Consider the following 15,537-nt stretch of genomic DNA (forward strand, 5'->3'; position numbering starts at 1 on the left):
CGTGCATGGTGCTACCAAAGCAAACTATAAAGGGACAAGTTGGGGTTGCACCATCTGTGTTTTTTTTTTTGTTTCGAATGACATTTTCTCCACCTCGGCTGTTAATGTAGAGTTTCTTCTTCCGTCGGGTTCCTCGCTTCAATATGCACCAGTTTGTAAAGGACGATCGAGAGGATTTTGGCTACACAGATGGGGGATGTTTGAGGGGAAGACCAAAAAAAAAAAAATTGGTACACAACTCTTTGTGCTCTCTCTGATTGGTTTATGTTTTCCTCTCATGCGGCCAGCAGCAGCATTGTTGGGATTTTCATGGTCGAACAGGTGTGAACAAGGGCTTTGTATCCAAGAATAGTAAATGACTGTGATGTTGTGGATGTAATACTTCTCTGTATACACACACACCTGTTAATCTATTGAATGGTGTATTAACAACAAAGGAAAGGGTCTGTTTTGGGGGAAATGTGTAGCCAACATCGAGGAGGAGGATGAGGGGAAGGAGGAGGAGGAGGAGGAGGCGTCTTTACGATGGCAACTAATCTAGAGCTAAATATCAAAACACTTAAGGGCCTGTGAGTGCGCGTGTGTGTGTGTGGTGGGTGGGGAGGGGGACGGATGTCGATGGGAGGACGCCACAGTAACAGCATCTTGTGTAGACGTACGCGTAGTTTTCAATGTGAAATGCACTTTATTTTTTTGGGATGAAAATGGCACAACAAATTTAAGTATCTGCAAAATGAAACGTATAGACGATAATCAACATGCACTAACTTAACTGAGATATTGTAAAAAAAAAAAAAAAACAAGAAGAAAAAAAAATAACAAAAAGACATTTGTGTGAACGTGGTGTCTATTTTTCCAAGGTGTTAGTTGTACTTTTTATTGCTTTGATTTGTTCACTCAACTGAGAGATCTTGTTAATTTTGTATTAAAAACAAACATGTGCTGTGCATAAAAAAAAAAAAACTCCAGCCTCGACTAATTTGTTCATCCCCTCCTGTTTTTTTCTTCTTCTGTTTCCCTGGCAACCCCCATCTTAGCTGTTCTGTTACCATGGAAACTGACGTGCGTGTCGTCCCGTCATGTATGGCGACAGTGGGAGTAGTGAAGAGACACGGGCAGACATGAGCCGTCATTCATCATTTTATTTTTCTCTGGGTCAAAGGTTACAGAGCTCCCATCAGCATATACATGACCCCACCCTTCCCCTCTCCCCCCCTACCCTCCCCTCCCCTCCCGTACAGCAGTGATCGATCGCGAACGCAGATGGCTCAATCAAATCTCATATTTATGATCAGTAAGACTTTTTACATCCACCCTCAGCACAGCATTTCAACAGCTCTACCCATTCACTCCCTCAGCAGCCGGGATCCATTTAATCAACGACCGCGGCCTCCACCGAGCTCGTCCGTCACTTACAGCTATGTTAAAAACTCACCTCATGATCTATGGCAAGTGTTTCAGTAAAAACATTAAAAAAAGACATTGGTTAGCTCAAGAGGAAAGTTTCTAATTCTTCTAATGCTCTCAAGCTTGGACTATACATGAATTAAGCACCTTCACAGGTAGTCTATAGTGTTATAACGGGTAGAGAAACAACCACTGGGGTGTATTCACAATGCTCTGAAATATATGTTAATGTCTCACAGAGTGGTCAGCGTTACAGTAAATTACTAGTGTCTTTACAGTGTTTATGCATCTTGAATACACCCCCAGATTTCCAGTTTTGGACCATTCAGCTTATATCAACCTACAGCATGTGATTGTGTGTAGGTGTAGTGTGTGTGTGTTTTCAGCAAACAAGTGTGCGACAACCTGTGTGCGTGGTGAGGTGGGCATTCTTTCAAGTGATTGTGAGATCGACTGGTCGTGTCTGTGTGTGTGTGTGTGTATCTTCAGTGGTTTGATGTTTGTTAATCCGACCAATCGTTCTCCTCCAACTCGGAGTCGTCCTCGGAGTCGGAGTATTCCACTGCGATGCGTCGCGACAGTATGGTGGCCACGTCGTTTCCGACCGGCTCCCTCTTGGCCTGCTGCTCCTGCTGCTCCTGCACCTTCTTCAGCTGAATGCCTGCAGGAAAATATGGGATGTGAAGACGTGTTTTTAACGGACACAGTGGCTCTTAAAATACAGTTAATAGTATCAAAAATGGGTTAATTTGGTAACGGTTAATAAAAGTTTATAGTTAATTAGACTTTAGTTAATAGTTTTCCACTGTTAGGCAACAATTATATTCTTTATAAACCATTTATTAAGCAACTGTTTAGTGAGAAACACTATGTTACTATACTGAACACTGTGTAGATCATCACATTATTTGGATAGCTATTAGAAAAGTTATGTATATAAACCTTTACCATTTCTTCATAGAATGGTTTATGAAGCATTTCATTGTTTAACAGTGAAATAACTGTTAATTAATTTGATTAACTTTAGATTTACCATTCATTTATTACGGTTATTATAACGTGTTATGTCAATTTCAGATTCCTTGATAAAATCCCCAAACAAAAGCTGAGTATCAAAAAAAGTATGGAACGCCTCTGTATTCGGAACGTTTGAGTTTAAATACAGGGTTTGTTTAGCTATATAAAAGTCCAATTCAAGCACTGTCAACGCCTTTATCATCACATCTAAATTGCCACAGTGCAGTTGCTAATTCTGATGCCAGGCGACAAATAAAATGACTTCAGGAGTGTTTCATTTCAAATATTAAATGATTTTGGATGTACTTGAGTGATTGATTGGATGAAACACCAGATTATGTTGATGTTGTCTGGAGTAAAGTAGATAACTAAATGATGGATTAGTAAAGTGAGAGATGTTTGTGAACTTTCACATAACTGTTGCGTTGTAAAGCTGCCTCCTATTATAGGTTGTTTGTAATATAAATGAACATACATATGCATTAATATGAAACATCTTTATGGGCACACATACACACACACTACAGCTCTTACCCATACGTATAGCAGCCAACAGATCACTGCGGGCATCGTTGACCACTGCGGCCTCAGCAGTTGCAGAGGACATCTTGTGGGTTGTGATGTGGGAGGCACCAGCTGGAAGGGGAGGAGGTGGAGGACCAGGGGGAGGTGGAGCTGCATAGGCTCCAGATACAGGTGGCGGAGGCGGAGCGTAGCCACCGGCACCGGCCATTGGCCCGGGAGACATCGGACCTCCTGGAGGTGAGGCAAAGGCAGTCTGGGCAGAAGGGATGAGAGGGGCTGGAGGTGGGGGAGGGGGACCGGTGTTGGCATAGCCATCCATACTGCAGGAGAGGGAAAATGAAAGAGAATCAGTTGAGTTGACAAACATTATAGCAATTTGTACTACATGGAAAGTACAGTCACCAGAGTTTGAAAGCATAAAGACTTGACCCACTAGGTGGCAGCACTAGCTCAGAGTTTACGGGTGGATTCAATTATCATTTAATTAAGGATGAAGAATAATGGACATTGTACCCTCTTTTCTGACCCCATAGTGGTTGATATGTATATGAACTGTAAGTGACCAGTTTGTTGAAATACATATGTCATGTTTTGGTGCTTGTTTTTAGTGAAAAATCTGAAAATTATACATAAAAAACACCTACACTTCAAATCATCACATCTTAATTGCTACAACGTAACTGAGAAAATTAAAGTCTACAGAATCCATTTATACCCACAGCAATCTATATATATTGTCCCTTTGTTTATTTTACTGAGGGATAATTTGGCATTGATAGTACATTTTGATCACAATGATAAATCCTTCCTCATTTCGATGCCAGCAGACAACAAACCACTATGAAGACAGGATTGTTTCATTTAAAATATTAAAGATTTTTTGTTTCACATAAGTGATTGTCGATGAAACAACAGATTATTTTAAAATAAAGGAATTTTCAAGGAGTGAATCTAGACTATTCCCAACCTTGAAAACATAATCAAATTATGCATTTCCAGAGTTTTGAGACCTTGATTGAAGCCTGAAATGTGTAATACATCAATAAGAGCATGTGGAAAATGTGTCCCTCTGTATTGTTTGTTTACCTGTAATCCATTGGTGGAAGAGACATGGAGCCACCGTTCATAGCCTCAGAAGGTGGAGGAGGCAGCGGGACCTGGTGGTGGTGAACGCGGCCCAGTGTCCCACCTTGATAGGCCATCATAGCTCTTCCTCTACCCTCGTGTTCACCTGCGCCCCGGGGCCCGTGCCCTGCGGCCATCTGGGCAGCCAGGATACTGGGCGGCGGGCCAGAGTAGGTGTGGGCGTGGCCAGCATGGTTCATGGAGTTGGGGTAGTGGAGCTGATCAGCACCGTGTCCCCTGATAGAGACAATGGGGAGGAGGATAACAAGGAGGGAAAAAAATGAAGTATAGAAATGATGCAAACATGAAATTGTTCGTAAAAGAATCAGGAACATGAAGCAGTGATCGTACCTGTTCTCTGGTGACATCGAGCCCTCAGAGGAAGCCCCTCTGTCTCGGTGTATGGTGTGTCGATGGTCCGGCCTTAGCTCTTTGTCCAGAGCCATCATGTTCCACTCCTGCCGACGGTTCCTCGCCTTTCGGACCTTCTTCACCTCCCTCTGTAGCGTCCCATCCACACAACGCCTCTGCTCCTAAGACAGAGAGATAAAGAGAGCATTTAGGCCATTTTGTTTTATCAAAATCAACCTCTTGATGCCACTTTAAGGGCTGTTTGTGTCCTTTACTGTGTGTTTTTTTATAGACAAGAAGAAGAATAATGTAAGAGTGGTAGAAAATGACCTGATAATAATTTTGGTTATTGATTCTTATAATTCTGAAAAGGTGCCCAACTTGCAAGCAAACTGAATCTCTAAATCTGACCAAAATAATCTGTAATTGCACATTAAAAGATGTCATGATCTTTGAGAGATACTTGTAGAGAGAATTGTACCTTCTGCTTCCTCTTCTCTTTCCTCTTATCCTCTGTGTCCTGCAGCATTTTCTCCTTCCACAGGTCAAAGAAGTAGGAGGGGTCGGTGTAGAACTTAAGTGCTTCCTTGTGATCATCCCTACACAAACAGACACCAAGAAGGTTATACAGGTGGAAAAAAAATGTCTTTGAAAAGAAAGCGGCATGAAGCAGAGTCAGACGGAACAGAAATACAGTGGGCTCAGTGTGGGAAGACTAAGTTGGGTATAAAACATGTGAGGCTATGAATATTGCAAAAGTGGAGGAGGCTGATGGAAGGAAAAGGGTGAAATTATGCTGCATTTTATCACAGAAGAAACATAACAGGAAATGACAGGATGAAGGAGTGAAAAGGCGGAGAGATGGGAGGACTGGAGAAAGGGAGAGAAAAGTGTGCTATATAGACAGGTTTAGTAGCTGGATTCCCATCGGAGTCCGCCATGCTAAATATGTAATGCACCCAAAGTACTGGAAAGCACAGTGGATAAAAGCAGCTACCAAACAGCAGCAGGAAATAGCCCGAAATGTGCTGTTTCACTGCGAATGTAGGTCAGAAACAAGCCTAAATCAAATCAAGAACAGTGGATAACTGTATCACTATTAAGGATTACTGTCAAAGTTATAAAGTAGAAGGCATTATTTTAATTGAAGACATTTAAGATACAATGTTTGTTCTGTGTTTCACATCATGAAACTGGATGGGGTACAATGCTTTTATTGTACGGTATAGTTTAAACGAGTCAAGAAATGTTAGAATTTTGTTTGCAGTCATTATTTAACACTATTTTTTTTTTTCTTCACATTTTCAAATTTTGAGAGCTTTATTTGTCTTTTCTTTAGCCAGGATGGTCCCAGAAAATCTCCTCATCCAGGGAGTCCTGCTCAATCAAATACTATCAAATAATTTTTGGCCAAAAACTTAACGACTCATATAATATCCACAGAAAACCTGCAGAACTGACTTACTACTATTCAAGGTTGTGACTTATTTATTCTGTAAAATACGGCTGTGATGTTCAGTGAGTGTGCGTGCATCAACAACACCGACCTGTAGGTGGAGAGGATGTTGAGTGGCGGAGGCTTGTCGCTCAGGTTGTACATCTCTCGGACAGGAATGGGCACGCTGCTCTTGGACACCACCTGCTGGTCCTGAGTGGTGGAGCTCTTGAAGGCTTTCCTCATGTTGATGTCTTGTAGCGAAACTGAGAACATAAAAGGAGGAAGAGGAGGGGAAATAAGTGATGAATGAACGAAATGAAACAAATAAACAATGGACAATGAGACCTCTAACATCTGACTCACCTTCTTCGACGGTGGAGTCCAGCTGCGTGACCTTGACGGCCAGCCGGTCAATGCGGTCCTGAAGGGAGCTGGCGCGCAGATAGAAGGTGTTGGCCTCTTTGAAAAGCTCACCAAATATGTCCTCCGCATGTTTACCTGAAAAGGAACAGCGGAAAGAGACAGAGACGGAAATTTGAGAGAAAGATGGAAACTTGTAATCATTATCTGGAGCCAAGTAAATCTCCACAGAGACCGAGGTCCAATCAATACAAGGGTAATGTGACACAACGTGGGGGCTTGAGAGAGTGCGGGAAATTGCATCTCATACAGCTCTATATAGAAACATTCCTCATTAATAAATTAAACTGCACCGACAACAGAAACCCTACAACATGTACCTCATTCTTACATTAATCTAGTTTTTAGTGACTAAAAGTAAAATATGGCAATATTTCACACTCTTAAACATTTGTTTACGAGAAGAAAAGCGGTAACTACATCATTATTCATGAACCCATGGCAACCATCCAGATGTTCAAACATATGGACTCAAAGATCTGAAAAATAACAGACTGGGCATTGTGAACCGAACTTCAATACCTCGCCCGGTGCAAGCTGCCAAGACAAAAAGTTTCCCTGATGGCAATATTCAAATGTGTTTATTGATTTTTACATGATTTTCTTCAAAATAGTAAATCTGCATTTAATGAATAAAAAACATCAATTAAAATATGAAGAGAACAAAACCACAGCTGTCAACTAAAAATAAAGGTGGTAAGCGGTAAGTAATGCAAAATATAACTCGAGATGCACAGGAGGTAGTGCTTGTTGAGAGAGTCAGGAAAGATGGCTGTCACTTGGGTCCTGAAATTAAATCAATCGAAGCCTTATTGTTTGTCATTCATAAAAAACAGTGTGAAAGGTGGGTTTAGCCTTTAAACATTCACAGTTTCAAAGCAGAGCCCTAGCTTGATGTCTGCACTTTTTGAATTTGGTTGGATGATAGGGATACACTGTTGGGGAAATTCTGGGTGGATATATGTACCGATAATACCAAGAAAAATGAACCATATAGCTGATGCTGATACTGATGTTTTCTTGTTCCTGTTCATCTTATTTTGTGTTGTTAGCTATTCTGTGTTTGTGCTGGGGAAGCAAATGGATTGTCAATATAAAAAAATAACTAAACGGTTTCAAAGACATTCAGGCCTTCACTACATCTTTGAAAGTGCTCAATCAAGCAATTTTATGAAATTACCTTAAACATAAACTTTTTCTCAAGAAACAGATTTTTATTTATAAATTAACTGCCTAAAAAGCCCTGTAGCCCTCCGTACAACAACCTACTCAGTCCGAGGATTTTTTTCAGTACTCACACAGCCTTACAAACTGACGGCAGGGATGTCATAAATATCAGCCACTGCTAATCGGTGAATGTCATCATCTGGTTTGCTGACAGCAGTCAACAAGGTGATATCGGCTGATACCATTGCTTGGTCAATACTTTTTTGCCTCCTTATTGAATGTTAAAAATGTTGTTTTTGTTTAAACTGTAATTCACACTTGTGTTCTTAACCCTGTATTCTTAGGAATAAACAACCCTAAAGTGGGGTGCGGTAGGGGCGGAAGGAGGAAGTAACCCATATTCAAAGTTTTAAGTGAAAAATGACTGTTAGCTCAGGGTTAATGAAGCTATAACTCTGGGCTGAGGGGACCCTAGCCCAGGGCTAATGTTTGTAAAAGGCTTTTTACTCCAAGATCGCTAAATTCAGCAGTACTGAAATGGAAAGAAGTGGATAAAAACATATCTTCCCTGGATGTCAACAGGTTAAAAATCCACCCAGAGTAGTTTCAACGCTGCTCTAACACTGATTAATTATAGAGCACTGTGTAAAAAGGTTGTAAGGCATACCAACACAAGCTGAGGGCTATTTGTGTCCCTCCTGCTGACAGGAAGGGCTGCAGGAAAAATATTTAGAGGAAGGAAGAATCTCAGATCCGGCCTGCTGAGACCAGTCCACTCTGACCTCTCCTGAGGATTCTTATGGTCCTCTTGAACACACACATGTGCACACAGACATGCAAAGTGTATGTAGCCTGTAGATAGACCACTCCAGGCCTGCGTGGGCATTTATATATAGACCCCACAGCTGCTGTTGAAAGGCCCACTCCCAACGCAGGAACTTGACACAATAAGAGAGACAGACAGAGAATGGATATGACTGGGTCAATAAGTGGAGAGTTAACAGCGGAAAAAGACTGTTTTATATTAATGAGACTGAGGTTCACAATGAACTTTTAACACAGTCACTGTGAGGGAGGGAAAATGGGTGCAGCTGAGGATAAACAGGCGAGGGGAACCGTCAACTGACAACACATAGAGCAGTGTTGACGGGTTATGAAACAAGGACATGGGAATGGAAGATGGATGGGAAAACAGATGCTGTACTTACTCTGTCGAATGCATTTACAGTGAGCATAACAATCAATACGAAACAGTTCTGCATGCAAATAAAGTTAACACACACCCATCCGGTCACACACACACACACACAGACTTTAACACACGGTCTGTGTGCACACAGCTGTCCAGATAAGTTCATTTTTGCAGAGCTTTCTAAAAGGATTAAATTTCAACCCTCCGTGTTCCAGTCTGCTGTAAGTCTGCTGCTACCCCTGTGACCCCAGGCCCTGTAACCATGACAACCCCAAATCAATCACAGCTTCAGGATTAATGATGAAAGCATGTGATCTTGTCCTGCCACAAAGAGGCAACACACACTGTAGACTGTCGTCATGCCCAAGTTTGTGGTGTTACAGCCTCAGGGTGCAGTAGTTTCAGTAGTAGTCAGTTTTTAATGTCACACAAAAACCTTTGTGTAGTGGCTGACTTCTCATCGCAAAGGGCGACATTGTGTGCATGGGTTTGTCTATGCGGGTGTGTGTCTTACTCAGGCTGCTGAGCTGACGGATGATGGCAGAGAGCGTGTTGTTCATCACACACTCCAGCTCGCTGCCGATGCCCTCGGGGAGCTCCCCTCGGCAGAGGTGACGGGGCTCGATGTTCCTCTTCACCAGCGGCATGGCGAGGCCTCACACCGACACACACTGCAGGGAAACACAGGGAGCAAAGACACACCGGTTTAGATACTGGTAGCCTGATTAAAGAGACTTAAAGCAGAAGAACAGATGCTGGCCAGATGCTTCTGACCCAAAAACACCCTCCACTTGACACAGAGCTGGGAGAAACACATATCAATATATAGAGAGAGGTTGTGACAATATATATGACAACAGAACTATATAGTTTAAACCAGCTGAAAATCCTTTAAATGTCAATTTACCGGCTGATTACTTTCTCAATTAATGGATGAATCAATTAAAAAATGTCAGGAAACTGTAAAGATTTCCAGGAGCCAAATTTGACAAACTGATATTGACATTATTGTTTGTTAAGTCCGATCAACTGTCCATAACTCAAAGATAGTAGAGCCTCACTGATACTGGACCAATGTTAACACTGATTATTGATATAAACCTGCCAACGTACAGACATTTTTGAGCAGAAATAATAAGAAAATGTATCAGCCTGATACATATTACACATAGCTAGTTTAGATTAAATATTGTATAAAAGCACCAATAACTATTTTAACTTGAAATGTCAAAGCTTGATTTGTCAGCATCACCATCATCACCAAGCTCTTATTTATGGGTGATAATAGCAAACATGAAGGCAAAGTTGTGGGAGAATGCAATCACTTACTTAAAGTTAATAAATGAATGTACATAAACATCATGTAGGTGCAGTTTTTGCAGCTGTTTTTGTTGTAGTAAGAGACAGCCTTTGATGATATATTATCACAGAAATAATTGCTATAAATGACATTACTGTCATTTTAAGAAAGATTTTTCAAATCTCAAGGTACACAGGTATTGAAAGGTATTGATCGTTCGTGTACATTTGCTTATTGAGTTACGTTACGTTAAGTGTACATTACATTCTACAGAGTAGGGGTTGTTCATATACATTTAAAGTCAAGTCAAGTCAAGTTTATTATAATAAAGCGTTCATTCAACCACAAATACCCTTCTGTTTTCATCCTTCTAGGTGCATTGTAACTCGTAAGAACAACCTTGACATTTTCTGAAATGATTATCGTACCGTGAAAATCTCATACCAATCCAAACGTACATGTTGTAATATACATTCAAACAGAGAAATCACGGGTGAGCCTATGGCCAGAAAAAGCAATAGTGATGACCAACTGTGTCCCAAAGCCAGAAGACTTGTGGCAACCAGCAGAGAGATTAAAGCATTAGGGATGAGAAGATACAGGGTGCCAGCTAATCCCAGACCAGCTTGTCACTGGCCCAGCTGGAACCCTGACACAAACAGAGATTCATGGATATGGTCAGATAAACACCAAAAAACGCAGGAAGAGAGGGAGCACGCCAAACGGGAATTTACATAAATGAACGCACTGTTGCTGAACGCGAAAAACACCTGAAGTGTAAGAAGATATGTACAGCTTCACATAGAGACATTTCCCCTCATGCTGACCGTCTAAGTAAAACCCTCATTAGCTTTGATCAGACGCTCTGAACTCTGTAGTTCAAAGGACTACAGACAATAAGTCAAAGCGGGAGAAATCCCAGGGTGCACCAGAGCAGCCATCTTATCATTGCCTCTTCCTGCTTCCTGTTTTTGTAGTCTTAGCCTGCCTCCTGTTTCCTGGTCACATCTCCCCTTCCTGTCCAAACACTTGGCCAGAACAATATAGCTATGGCTCAAGAAGCGACGGGGGAGAATGGAAACGTGCACACACCCCTAACCATCTCACATGCAATATGTTAGATCCGTCAATCAAATGGTACACTCTTAATTGCAGTTCCAGACTTGTTTTTTTTTCTTTTTTTACTGTGCAGCTATGCCAGAAATATCAAAATCACTTCAGAGAACAGCAGGTTGGAGAGACACAGGAGCTCTGGCACGTGCGACAGGAGGCTAATAATAGCTGACAGGTACTGGAAATACAGCTCATATTTTTTAACCTTGCAGATTTGAATTTATCATCAAATTTCTTCTGATTTTGATATGTTTTCAAGGGTCTCCTAAGTGGCTTAAAATATTTACCTTAAATTCTCTGCGAATAATTATCTCATGGGAGACCAAAAATAGGGGGGGGGGGGGGGGTTAAGGTTACAAGTAGCAGCGTTATGCTATCAGTGTCCTAGCAGGAAACCACTGTAATTACAGATTGTGTCATTTCAGCTGCCAAAGAGCGAAAAGAGACACTTCTGCTCACTGAGGCCAATTCCCACCAGCTGAGTCCTCATCTGGCCCAGTTCTCTCCGCTAGCGACCCCCCTGCAAACCCCAGCGGCCTCACGCCAATAAGAGAAAACAAAGGGTAAAATTACACCATCATGTGCTGCCACAAAGGACACTGAATACATTCAATAAGTTTTGGTTTTGGAGCCAAAGAACTCCTCGGATTTAGCCGTCTGCATAAACATTTTGGAAACACTGTGCCTCTTATAAGATTGAACTGGATGAGAAGGAGGTGATGATGCAAATGAGAAGATTGCATGTTTTTGCTTTTACTGTCTGGCTGGCATGACAATCACATCAATGAGGCGAAATAATGAGCGACTGGGGGCAGGCAGGAGGAGGGAGGAGGGACGGGATGTGTGTGCTTGTGAGAAATGAGGGGAAAGTGAAGGGTGCATGGAAGAGAGACACCAAAAGTGGGATAAGACAGACAAGAGACAGAGAATAAGACAGTGTGTGAGAGAGTTGTGTGTATCATCAAGAGGTGTACAAAGTGTGTGTTTGTGTGTTTGTGTGTGTGAGAGGGGAGAAAGAGAGTATTGGGGTGGGGGGAGGGGTTGGAACAGGGACCTCTGGGAAGCCACTGAAAGGTTCCCGGGACAATAGAGCTCCGTTCACACGGCAACAGCGCTAGCTCTCCCATGCATCCTCACCCCTCCTCCTCCTCCTCTTCGACCTTCTTTAAGGCCCCCTGTACTATTGCAATGAAAGCGTAGCAAGCGGGCGCTCCTCCTCCTTCATCCACCACTCGCTCGGGAGAAAGACAGGGGCAAAAAAGGGAGAGTAACGCCTGAACATTTCACCCAAACACCACAGAGGATTGCATTTGCTTATGCTTTCGAACATAGATTCTCACTCTCAAATCCTTTTTCTGATGTGTTTGGATGCTTAATTTATCACAACCCAGCATGCACACTGAGGCATTCAGGCATGCAAACAGTTACAAACACATCAGGTAGCCTCTCAAATGTCTCATTAGCAGTGTGTAAACAGTCCCATCAGCAGCAAAAATGTCTTTGATCGTCGGCAGGGTGACATTCAGGCTGCACTCAGGGTGAAAAACACACTTCCCCTGTGACTCCTGCAGGATGCCCTCATCTCTAAGCCAACACGCGCAGATTCAAGAGGCCTTTACTACAGATGTGAGAACTCCATTAAGATGTGAAAGGGGAGTCATTAGCAATTTATGAGTCGAGTACAGCTCCTTGTGTTGCAGGCTGTTGTGCTTGTTCTGACTTTATGAATAATGCAGACTGGATTACGTCAGGTCACACTGCCCTAAATATGACATAAAAAAAAAAAGAAGAATTCTGCTGTGTGACACTGTGCCTGTCCAAGAACGGCCCAGTACTACTCAGGGGCAGCCGTGGTTAAAAATTCATGGTACTGTGCCTGTGAAGAACTAAAAGTGTCTACTGCATAGTGAATCCAGAGTAGGACAGGAAGCTTGGCCATAACTTTAACCTTCTTCTTGATAGCCAAAAGGCAGAGTTTCTGTTCAGGCTGGGCAATGATCCAATAATATTGATTACTGACTTTCAGCAAAATCATAACAGGACGATATGATCTTGTCACTCTGTCATTATATACATTTCTGACGTCCAAATTAATGATTCAGAGCAAAATGCAACTGCATTTTTGATTGTTTTGAACATTGCTTTAATTATGTAATAGGTGATTTTGCATATCAATGCCATATTGTGACATTCAGTGATATCCAAAAATTTCCCGTGTCTTCAACCATACCACCCTGCCTTAATCTGGAGTAAATCTGGAGGATTACTCTCAGTCAAATAACTGACTTTTTAATGCAAACATGACCCCAAATGTTCATAATCCTAATGGTGATACAATGGGATAATCAGCTGATTCATTCATCCATTAATCTAATTGATTCATAAGCAGAAATGGTTTGCTATTCTCCCTTTTTTTTGGGGGGGGGGGGGGCATTTGTCAGAATAATTAAGCAATGTGAACTCTAAGCATTCCTCACTTTAAAATCCATGTTTTGCATTTGTTTTGAGTTTAAATGAACCATTTTATAGATGAGATTACTCAATAATTAATGAATCGAAAATGTGGTGGGTTCATGATTAATAGCTGCAGGCTAGAATATGGTGATATGCTATGAATGTACGGTAAGATTACATTATAATATCAGCATCTACTGTATAACGAAATTGCCACCTTTTATATTTGATCATTCAACATGGATTTCAGGTTGAGTTAATCATTTAAATGTCATCACATGAATGTCACGCTAAAGTTACCATAACGTATTATACTGACGTTTCATGCCTTAATTCTACGTATTTCTCTCTCTCTCTCTCTCTCTCTCTCTCTCTCTCTCTCACACACACACACACACACACACACATACACACACACTCACACTCCCTTTCTCTCTTCCCCACAGGCTGATGATGATCCACGCACGGGCACGCACATTCAGAGGAGCACACACACACATACACACAGGCGTAAACTAATGGCAACCGCGATCAATCACTGTTCCGCACCGTCGCTTCCCGTTACTGATGGACTGACCCACATCTGTTCATCTACCTCGGTTCCCGTGGATTTCTGTCCGTTTTAATCTTAAATCCAACCTGCCGATTTATCTATAGGTTCCCTAATAAACTGATTAACACGCCGGTCCACAACCAACATCATTTATGCGGTCAAAGTTACCCGGCAGCGGCTAAAATATAACATTTGCAAGGCAGGTTTCGGCTACGGAGAGTCCGTTTATTATCCTCAACTGGGGGTCCGCTCCAACTGACCACTTGGTTAGCTAGCTTATGTCCAGTGGTCGAGTTCTTAGTTTGGACAAATGAGACTACAGTTAACAGAAATAGCCACAGAAATGTAATCATCTAGATAAAGGGTGTTAACAGTCGTTGTAAAAAGTATCATAAGGCCCTCACCAGCACTTGAAATATTAGAAGAATTCAGCTTGTCCGCATGTCCCGTTAGATACTCCCATTAGCTCTTCCATCCTGTGTCCCCCAGCCCGTCTGGCCACTCCGGGGAAAAATCCTTTGAGGACAGGGTCACGCCCACCGGCCACGTCCACCAATCATATCTCAAAGCAGGGTCTTTAACACATGAAGGGCGTTCATATTAACCAATAGCGTCTCTCGAACAGAATGATTGACAGGGAGACTCCCCAGCTCGAGAGCGCTGCTGCGAATGGAGGAGGCGGGGCCACGGTTGGGCGTTGCTGAAGAGCTTAACGGGTTTCTTTTTTTAAGCAACTGGATCCCATTCCCTGTCAATATGACTGGGGGTTTAAATTCAGAGTCGGTAGGGATTTTGTAGACTCGAAGCTCTCGTTAAGTAACGCTTAAAAGCGGAAAACTACGAACTAGAGAGATGTTTAGGGGGTTATTAACATGCTTCAGGCAGTGATGCTGAGAAAGAGCTGGGATAGTATTGTATAACAGACTGAAATAGATGGGCCAGCATCCTGCAGGAAGAGCTTCAGTCAGTGGACTTACTAAATTTAGATCTGAGCTTACTCTCCCAGGTGTGTTTGTAGACAAAAACAGTCTGAAGGAGATGACAGTCATCAATGCAGGGAAAGGGAGCAGAAAATAGTCTCTATAGACTGCTAGACTGGGTTTACTCCATTTGGAAAGGAAAGGGAGTTTTAATATTGAAGATGCAGTTCTATTCTAAGGGGGGGAAGCCACAGCCTGCATTTGTTAGACAGCTGCCAGTATACATAACATATATAATTGATTTAGCCATGAATACCAAAGCACACATGAATGTGTCATGAAGCAGGGGCAGTTTAGACAGAAAAGGCTACGTTTGTACACTTGGACTTTACAGCAAATGCAAGACTTGCACTCCAAGCCAGAGGTTCTGCACATGTAAGAGATAAACTGTAGATTTTAGGGTTAGGGTCGGGTTTGATCTACAATTTTGAGAATTGTAATTTTTCAAAGAAAAGAAGCCAAATGTTCTTTGATTACAGATTCTCAAAGTGGATG

At 42.1% G+C, this 15,537-nt stretch overlaps 1 protein-coding gene across 1 annotated transcript; it reads right to left on the bottom strand.

The window, feature by feature from the left end:
- Window positions 1-1,339: 1,339 nt before the first annotated feature.
- Window positions 1,340-14,598, bottom strand: wasf3b (WASP family member 3b). Its single transcript, XM_030397856.1, has 9 exons — window positions 14,467-14,598; window positions 9,157-9,313; window positions 6,227-6,361; window positions 5,973-6,126; window positions 4,907-5,024; window positions 4,426-4,607; window positions 4,036-4,311; window positions 2,959-3,269; window positions 1,340-2,068 (listed from the first exon to the last, which is right to left on the bottom strand). Exons 2-9 carry the CDS (start codon window positions 9,287-9,289, stop codon window positions 1,911-1,913), a joined length of 1,467 nt encoding a protein of 488 aa, XP_030253716.1. The 5' UTR covers window positions 9,290-9,313; window positions 14,467-14,598; the 3' UTR covers window positions 1,340-1,910.
- Window positions 14,599-15,537: the final 939 nt, after the last annotated feature.

This window comes from Sparus aurata, chromosome 19, assembly GCF_900880675.1.
Source record: "Sparus aurata chromosome 19, fSpaAur1.1, whole genome shotgun sequence".
NCBI lineage: Eukaryota > Metazoa > Chordata > Actinopteri > Spariformes > Sparidae > Sparus > Sparus aurata.

Coding starts and splice junctions, on each gene's coding strand:
- wasf3b (XM_030397856.1), bottom strand. CDS start 9,289: ATGCCGCTGGTGAAGAGGAACATCGAGCCCCGTCACCTCTGCCGAGGG. Junction 6,362..9,156: donor CCGTCAGCTCAGCAGCCTGA/GTAAGACACACA, acceptor GTTCCTTTTCAG/GTAAACATGCGGAGGACATA. Junction 5,025..5,972: donor AACATCCTCTCCACCTACAG/GTCGGTGTTGTT, acceptor CTGTTTGTGTAG/GGATGATCACAAGGAAGCAC.